The sequence below is a fragment of the Tribolium madens genome, unplaced genomic scaffold (genome assembly GCF_015345945.1).
Source record: "Tribolium madens isolate multiple individuals breed KSU strain unplaced genomic scaffold, Tmad_KSU_1.1 Scaffold_3;HRSCAF=73;Tcas5.2_LG2, whole genome shotgun sequence".
In the NCBI taxonomy this organism is placed as follows: Eukaryota; Metazoa; Arthropoda; class Insecta; order Coleoptera; family Tenebrionidae; genus Tribolium; species Tribolium madens.
The window spans coordinates 14646008-14654589 of record NW_025401006.1 but is presented as its reverse complement, the minus strand read 5'-3'; the positions used below and the strand labels follow the sequence as shown (position 1 = coordinate 14654589).

The 8582-nt window shown below is 33.3% G+C and overlaps 3 protein-coding genes across 4 annotated transcripts in view; 2 read left to right on the top strand and 1 right to left on the bottom strand.

Annotated features, from left to right (window-relative positions):
- Positions 1-5462, top strand: part of LOC123007934 (neuropeptide CCHamide-2) — a 16345-nt gene extending 10883 nt beyond the window's left edge. The window contains exons 2-3 of the mRNA XM_044403459.1: positions 4888-5102; positions 5152-5462. Coding sequence (XP_044259394.1) covers positions 4888-5102; positions 5152-5199 — 263 coding nt within the window. The 3' untranslated portion in view covers positions 5200-5462. The remainder of the gene's footprint in view (positions 1-4887; positions 5103-5151) is intronic.
- A 77-nt stretch (positions 5463-5539) lies between these two features.
- Positions 5540-6768, top strand: LOC123007930 (leucine-rich melanocyte differentiation-associated protein-like). Of its 2 annotated transcripts, none has more exons than XM_044403451.1 (5): positions 5540-5680; positions 5806-6060; positions 6108-6234; positions 6278-6411; positions 6465-6768. In XM_044403451.1, the coding sequence occupies exons 2-5, from the start codon at positions 5882-5884 to the stop codon at positions 6682-6684; spliced, it is 660 nt and encodes a 219-aa protein (XP_044259386.1). In that variant the 5' UTR covers positions 5540-5680; positions 5806-5881; the 3' UTR covers positions 6685-6768. The 2 variants fall into 2 exon arrangements, with proteins under 2 accessions (XP_044259386.1, XP_044259385.1); XM_044403450.1 differs by having other exon boundaries at positions 5626-5760.
- A 177-nt stretch (positions 6769-6945) lies between these two features.
- On the bottom strand, positions 6946-8566 carry LOC123007740 (beta-galactosidase-1-like protein 3). The gene is made up of 2 exons (XM_044403164.1): positions 7058-8566; positions 6946-6975 (listed from the first exon to the last, which is right to left on the bottom strand). Exons 1-2 carry the CDS (start codon positions 8564-8566, stop codon positions 6946-6948), a joined length of 1539 nt encoding a protein of 512 aa, XP_044259099.1.
- Between the last annotated feature and the right edge of the window lie 16 nt (positions 8567-8582).

Sequence of the window (8582 nt, the reverse complement as noted above, 5' to 3'; positions counted from 1 at the left end):
ATAAAATATAATTTATCACACAATAATGGCGACTATACGACACCAAGTATTTTGATCATAAAAATGGAAAAAATCGTTGCCAACCTTGGAAAACCAAATTCACTAAACCGTCGCCTCCGCCATTTCTCTCTTCAATTAGTAATTCTGTGGTAAACATCACCTAGGTGGCGATGATATTCAGGATGCGTAACGATAATGTTGTGGAGTTTCATAGATATTTAAATTGGTAGATTATGCATGTGGTCGGAATATCGTCCTTTGTGCAAGAAGCGTATTGCACGCCCCCTGCGGTCCAACTGATTAACTTTACCCCCGTTTCAATCAGAGCTGGCGCTGTTGGAGAGCACCCCCTTTACGATGTGTATATGTTATTAATTTGTTTTTGCTTAATGTCTAACGTTATAATTTACTCAAGTTGGGAGATTTAATCATGTGAAAAGTTTTTCAACATGGGATAATTATATTTCGGCCAACTTTCGACAAGACTTAATGAAATTTCAAAGACCTCTCGAAAAATTTCGCTAAATAAAAATTAATTAAAACGTGTTGATCCTTTCAAGACTTGTAACTTTATTAATATCCACAACAAAGCCATTTGCATTTCAATGAAATAGTATCAAAATAATTCACTTATCTTGGGAATTATTTTTTTGTAATTATTTAATTTCCCAGCAAAAAATCCGCAAAATTAATCGAAATAAGCATTTTAGTACAATTTTATCCTTGTTTTAAAAACAATTTTCAAATTTCGTAGTTTTCTTCAATTTCAGTTTTCAGTTATTTTTTTTTTTTCGCTAAAAAACGGCATAAATTTATAAAAACGGGCATAAATAATGCTTTTTCAAATCTAATTTTGTAATTTTCTACTCTGCTGGGGCAAAAATCTCCCAATTTTTTGTTTTTTTTTTGGCAAAAATCGCTCTAAATGATTAAAACAAGAAAAATGACACATTTCTAAATCTAATTTTAAAATTTTATTATTTGTTTGGGCAAAATTTTTTGAATTTATTGTTGAAAACAGTCCTAAATTTACAGAAAATAACGCATTTTTGACTTAATTTTGCAATTTTAAAAACTTGCGAATTTTGTTTGTTTTTTTTTTGGTATAAAATGATTTGAATTCAAAAAATAAACCAAAATTACTCTAATTTTGTAATTCTCTTATTGTTTGATAAGATTTTTTGAATTATGATTTTTTCGGTAAAAACTTTTATAAATTTATAAAAAATAGACACATTTTGATCTAATTTTAAGATATTTTAACTTATTTTGGCATTTTTTTTGCAGTTTGTTCCTCGGCGAAAAATACACTAAATTTATCTAAATAATATTTAATAATAATGACATTTCAAAGCTAATTTTACAATTTCCTGACTTATTTTAACAAAATTTGAGAAATTTTGTGAGTTTTCGATAAAAAATTATCTAATTTTGCAATTTCCTACTTTATTTTAGAATTTTTTTGCATTTATTATGAGGTTCTCTTAAAAAAGTGTTAAATGCACAAAATAGAAAAAATAATTAAAAACCAAAGAAAAAATAATTTTACAAACAAAATAATTATTACCCGCCACTGCCCTGTGCTCTTTTTTTCGTTGCCATGACAACTTTTACTTTTGTAATTGATCGTGACCATAGTAACATACATACTTTAGTGCATTTCCATGGTAACGACACTAAACTACTAGTATCAGCCGACTCGTTTAGGGGGGAGAAAAGAGGTTTCAAATAATTTTTTTTTTCAATTATTTTATAAGTTTAAGAGGTTGCATAGCTCTTAATTTGTTTTTGCTTAATGTGTAACGTTATAATTTAGTCAAGTTGGGGAGATTTAATCATGTGAAAAGTTTTTCAACTTTCGACAAAAAAGACTTAATGAAATTTCAAAGACCTCTCGAAAAATTTCGCTAAATAAAAATTAATTAAAACGTGTTGATCCTTTAAAGACTTGTAACTTTATTAATATCCACAACAAAGCCATTTGCATTTCAATGAAATAGGATCAAAATAATTCACTTATCTTAACAGAAAGCTCGAGAATCTGATTTAAGACCCATTTTTACAACCAAACAGCACGAAACTCACTATTTTAATTCGTAATGACTTGAAATAAGGTATCGGAAGAATTTTATTTTATTTCGAAATTGCACTTGAAACTAACTTATATTTTCTTTGTTAAATTTAGAAGCCAGACCAGAGACGTAATGGATTTTATATGGAAATAATATAAAGTCAGATATGCATCCAGTCTCGAGCTAAAGTGATCTTTGGATTGATACAAAAATCCAGAGATGAGACACTGCTACATAAAACTTTCTTGACTTTTTTTTTATACAACAAATACAATAAAATTTTATTCGACAAATGAAAATTGATTTGATTTGATTTTTCGTCTTCGGAGAAAGTAATAAAAAAATTGAATAAAAAAAATTACCCGCCACTGGAATTTTTTATTGTTACTATGACTACGATTTTTTTTAGTTGTTGTTACTGTAGTAACGATATTAAACTAGTCGCAATTGCGTCTCAGCCGACTCGTCTAGGATGGAAAAGGGGTTCACAATTTTTTTCAATATTTCTGACCTAAATTAATTCAGGATTTTCTTAGGTTTTTTGAAATTGCATTTTCTAATTGCTTTTTGTTTGATATTGTTTACAATAAACACAATCATTTATACAGTGTGTTTCAAAACAATAGAAAAATAACTTTGAAATGGTGGCAGATGAATTTTACTAGGTCTGATTTTGCAATTTTCTACTTTATTTTGGGAATTTTTTTGTAATTATTTAATATCTCTGCAAAAAATCCGCAAAATTCATCGAAATAAGCAAAAATAATAGCAATTTTTTGCCTCGTTTTGATAAAATTTTAAATTTTTTTTAGTTTTCTTCGATATCAGTTTTTTTTTTCGGTGAAAAACAGCCTAAGTTTGTAAAAACGGACAAAAATATTGCATTTCCAAATCTAATTTGGAGAATGAAATCGTGATCTAATTTTGCAATTTCCTATTTTATTTTGGCATTTTTTTTTGCAATTATTTAATTTCTCAGAGAAAAATTCGCAAAATTCATCGAAATAAGCATTTTAGTACAATTTTTTGCCTTGTTTTGATTACATTTTTTTTAATTTTGTCGTTTTCTTTAATTTCAATTATTTTTTTCGGTGAAAAACAGTGTAAATTTATAAAAACTGGCAAAAATAATGCATTTCCATATTAAATTTTGCACTTTGTTAGTTTATTTTGGCAAAAAAAACGCTCTAAAATGACTAAAACAAGAAAAATGACATATTTGTAAATCTAATTTTGAAATCTTTTCATTTATTTGGCCAAAATTGTTTGAATTTATTGTTGAAAACACTTCGACATTTGCAGAAAATAACGCATTTTTGACTTAATTTTGCAATTTTAAAAACTAGCAAATTTAGTTAATTTTTTTGATATAAAATGCTCTAAATTCGAAAAATAAACCAAAATTTCATAATTTTCTCTTTGTTATTGTAAGATTTTGTGAATTATGATTTTTTCGGTAAAAACTTCTATGAATTTGTAAAAAATAAACACATTTTGATCTTATTTTGGCAATTTTTTTGCATTTATTTTGTTCCTTGGCGAAAAATGCACTAAATTTATCTAAATTATATTTATTAATAATGACATTTCAAAGCTAATTTTGCAATTTCCTGCTTTGTTTTGACAAAATTTAGAAATTTTGTGAGTTTTTTGTAAAAAACACGCTGTCAAATTTATCGAAAATTGCAATTTTCTAGCTTCTTTAAGATTTTTTTGCATTTATTAAGAATTTCTTGCTAAAAAATGCTAAATTCACAAAAGAGGTAAGACAAAAACAGCATTTCAGAGCTATTGTATTGTATTTGTAGCTTTCTTCAATTTCACTTCAATTTTAGTTATTTTCTCGGTAAAAAACGCTTTAAATATTCAAGTTTCAAGTTTTACAAGTTTCTCAATAAAAAACGCTAAATCCACGAAATGAGGAAAAAATAGCTAATTTTGCGATGTTTTTGCCTCGTTTTGAAAAAAATTTCGAAATTTTATGAGTTTCTTCAATTTAACTTAGATTTCAGTTATTTTCTTGGTAAAAAACAGGCAAAAATAACACATTGTCAGTTTTATTTTTGTTTAAAACAAACGCAATCATTTATACACCATAGAAAAAATAATTTTACAAAAAAAATTATTACCCGCCACTGCCCTGTGCTGTTTTTTTCGTTGCCATGGTAACTTTTACTTCTGTAATTGATCGTTACCATAGTAACATACATACTTTAGTGCATTTCTATGGTAACGGACTCGTTTAGGGGGGAGAAAAGGGGTTTCAAATAAAATATTTTTCTCAATTATTTTATAAGTTTAAGTGGTTGCATAGCTCTTAAAAAATGTTGGCTTTGCCGATTTTTAAAATGTATTTGCCTTTCAAATCGTAATAATTATCGTTTCACACCTGTATATATTTTACAGTTTAAAAGAGTGAATTATTCAGTGAATTATGTTAATATTTGGATAGCAAAAAAGCTCGTTTTAAAATCAATGATTAGCCTAGTAGCCGCAATACTATGCAAATATCGTGATTTAGAGTGATTTATGTAAAACAAATGCGGTGGAAAACCATAAATTAGTTACAAGACAATTAGTAGAAAATAAAATGTGCAAAAAACCCCGAAACGGAAATAATTTTTTCGTCTCAAATGTGCTTATTCAATCGAGAAATTTAAATGAATGGTATCTAGAGCGAACGACCCCAATTAGAGGGTTCATCAACTAGGACTCCACTGTTTTATCACGATCGTTATCAGATTTTAATTAATAATCGCAAGCAATTAAAACTAGATTGAGTTAAATCCCATTTATTATCTTCAACTTAAAACAGGTGGTTGTGCCGCTTTCGGCCATTCCTGCTACGGGGGCACAGGGAAACGCAGTCGCGAAGCCCCGGAAAACAATGAAGAAATTCTTCAAGATGTGCAAAGTGAAGAAAATCCAGCTTTTGTCTTCACCGGACCCAGAAGTGAGTACCGACCGGAACGACCCCCGAAACTAACTCCAGAGCAATATGATAACATATCACGAGTCATCAGGCAATGGGTAAATACCCCATTTGGTACTCCCCACTCTCATTTAACCCCATTTCCAGATCCAGTCCTACAGGAGAGCTCAGGAAATGCGCCCCGATAATATTTAAATCAATCAGAACTGAGTTTTTGTCGTCTCCTAAGTCAATGTTTACAAAACTGTAAAGGCTATCTTCTTGTAGGTTTGTAAATTGTGTTGTATTTTCATTGTATATTTAAAGTTTTCAAAAATAAAGTGTCATTGGCTGGAACTTTATGATTTTGACGCCCGGTTGTTTGTTACGCCACTGGACTTAACAAACTGACAGTTGACACGACAAATAAGCTACGAATTGTTATCACATCTAAATAAATAAATTAATAAAGACTAAACACGCATATTTGATGTTTTATTTCATTGAAAATCATGATTTTCGCCTTGTTACGCCACTGAACTTATGTGTCAAAACTGACAGATGACACAACAAATAGGTTAGGATCGTTATCATATCTAAATAAATTAATTAATAAAGATTAAACACGCATCCTAGGCGTTTTATTTCATGGAGAATCATTGTTTTCGTTTGTTGTTACACCAAAAACGCTCTTTTTGTAAGTATTTCGCAAAAACACAAATCACAAAAAAGCGACTTTATCACCAATTCCTTATCAAAGATGGAGTTTAACAAATCGTGAGTGTCTCAATTGTGCTAAAATGACTCCAAATTGGTTTTCAGGCGTGACGAGGATGTTTTCAGTGTCGTTGACATAACCAATTTTGAGTCAAATGACGAAGAAATAGATATTTTCAGTATGGCSTCATTGGGTAATTACATTTTGTTGGGGCACCAGAGCGAAAATTCGGACAAAAACGACGAAAAACTGCACCGATTATCACTAGCCTATGAAAAACTCCACTCAATTCCCAAAATTCTCCTACAAGAACTCGCCCCAAGAGTCCAAATCCTAGATTTGAGCCACAATGAGTTCGAGTAAGCCCCCACAAGAGTAATCAAAATAATTCAAGTGAAATTTCCAGTAATTTAGACTTTTTAWTCGAATTTAAATCACTAACCACGTTTATCTGTGATCACAATAATGTTAATTCAAACACAAACTTGCCGTTTTTACCCCAATTGGAACTACTTTGGCTCAATCATTGCAAAGTAAGTCCAATTAATCATTGCGTTTTGGTAATTATCGTTTCAGGTGACTTCGTTGTACCCGTGGGCGAAAAAATTGCAATCCTCGTGTCCAAATTTGAAGTATTTGTCACTAATGGGCAACCCTGGAGCCCCCTCGTACCTCAACGGGGGTAATTTCTACGAATATTTGCAATACAGGTGGGGTTTGCGAKYTGACTAAAGTTGGCGGAAATAAAAATCCCTGGTTTCAGACTATTRGTCATTTCGCTTTTCCCGAAATTAGTTCATTTAGACGATAGACCGGTGACTACCGATCAGAAAACTGAAGCTGAAAGATTGTATCGCAAACCGTTAGTTGAACGTCTAGTCATGAAAAGCCACGGCGTGATTCCTGAATATTTACGTCAAATTTCCGATATTCTCACACCAGCGCCATCTTTCGTAACACAAGAAAAAAACGTCATAGTTTAGGAATTTTTTWATTTTTTACAAAATAAATCGGGTTTTGTGTGAATGCYACATGAGTGGATGCAATAAAGTGTTCAAAAATGACAATTTCGTTGTTTCCTTTACGCAGTAAGGGGGCRGGGAGGTAGAGACTTTGTTGGGGGCCTAAGTGCATATAACGCCCCAAAACGAAGCCGTTTATTATCACAATTCCGGTGTTCCAATCGGACATGTCGATGAAGGTGTCCACAGGGTCAATGACGGGGAAAATGGCCTTGTTTAAGGTTAGGTTAAAGCGGCCATGTTGGCCCCAAACTGTCAAAGAATTCGTCCATTTTGTTTTGAATTCAAGTGGGATTATACTCCAATTTTTCAATTCCAAACCATTCAAAAAAACACTCTGGTTGAGACCTTTGAATTGTCGAAATTGGTGCAATTTTCCGAAATTGTTTCGGCCCCAATTTTCCACAATTAGGTCCAATGTTGCGTTTTTTGTCCCCGGTAGTTTGATAGTACCGTCCTTCAAACACCAATAACCGAATTTCTCAAGGTCAGATTTGTTGATAAGCGGTGGTGAAATTAATTCATTATCAACCAGAACCAAAACAGAGTCATGAACATAACCTTCAATTTTCAGGGTACTATTTGGAGGGATATTTGTTGTGGTTCTATAAATTGTGTAGCCGTAACTTTGACCCGAATTGTTATTAATTGGGAGAAGTTCCATTGGTACCACTTTCTCACTCACTAGCGCAATTTCCAGACTTTTGACTATATCATGGTACCGTAATTGGTACCCAATTTTCAATTTTGGGTACCATTGTCTTGGTGTTGGTTCCGGAAGTGGTGGAAGCTTCGTCTTGACACCATTTTGGTTCCCGATCAAGTTTCGAACAATGTGGTACTTCTCACTGTAGTCGCCATTTTCGGTCAATGGTGCGTCATAATCATAACTTGTAGTGTCGGGTTGGTACCTCCTATCTAGATTGGCACCATTCAAGAACCCAAAATTGGTACCACCGTGGAACATGTACATATTAACCGAAGCTGGATACTTGAGAATTTCCTCAAGTACCAACCCAAATTCGGTGTTATTACGTTTAGTGTGTCCCTGGGCCCAATGGTCGAACCACCCCGTCCAAAACTCCATCGCCATGGTAGGCCTCCCTTTTTGGTACTTCTCCAAAGCTTTGAATTCCTTGACTGGGTTTCGCGCAAAATTCGCCGTTTGAAACAACTCGGGTAAAGTACCAAGGTCGCCATGTTGACTCGGTGAATCCGACGTAAAAAGCAGTTCTACCAACCCAAATTGGATCATTAAGTTTTTCAATTGTTTGATGTAAAGTTTGTCATTGGATTTGGTACTACCATACTCATTCTCGACTTGGAACCCCACAATGGGGCCCCCTTTAGTAAATTGAAGCGCGGCTAAAATTGGCAATAGACGTGCAAAGTACCTCGTCACGTGTGACATAAAAGTGGTACCGGAAGTACGTACTGTCATATTCTCGCGGAGGAGCCAACTCGGTAAACCCCCGAAATCCCATTCGGCGCAAATGTACGGCCCTGGACGCACGATTGCCAACAAATCCTCCTCCTGTGCCAATTTTAGGAACTTTTCAACGTGGAGAAAATCACTAAAGTCGGTACCACCCTCCCCAAAGTCGTAAGTACCAATTTGAGGTTCGTGTAAGTTCCACGGGATGTAAGTTTCAACAGCGTTCAAACCAGCGGCTCGCATTTTACGCAAACGGTCCCTCCAGTACCGCCGTGGTACCCGGAAATAGTGCATGGCACCACTATACAGGGTGATATTTCGCGAATTGAGGGTGAAGTACGACTGCTCGATGGAAAGACCGGAAGTGACACCACCGGATGTGTAGTACTCGTAAAGTGACACTGCCATTGCACACAACAAACAG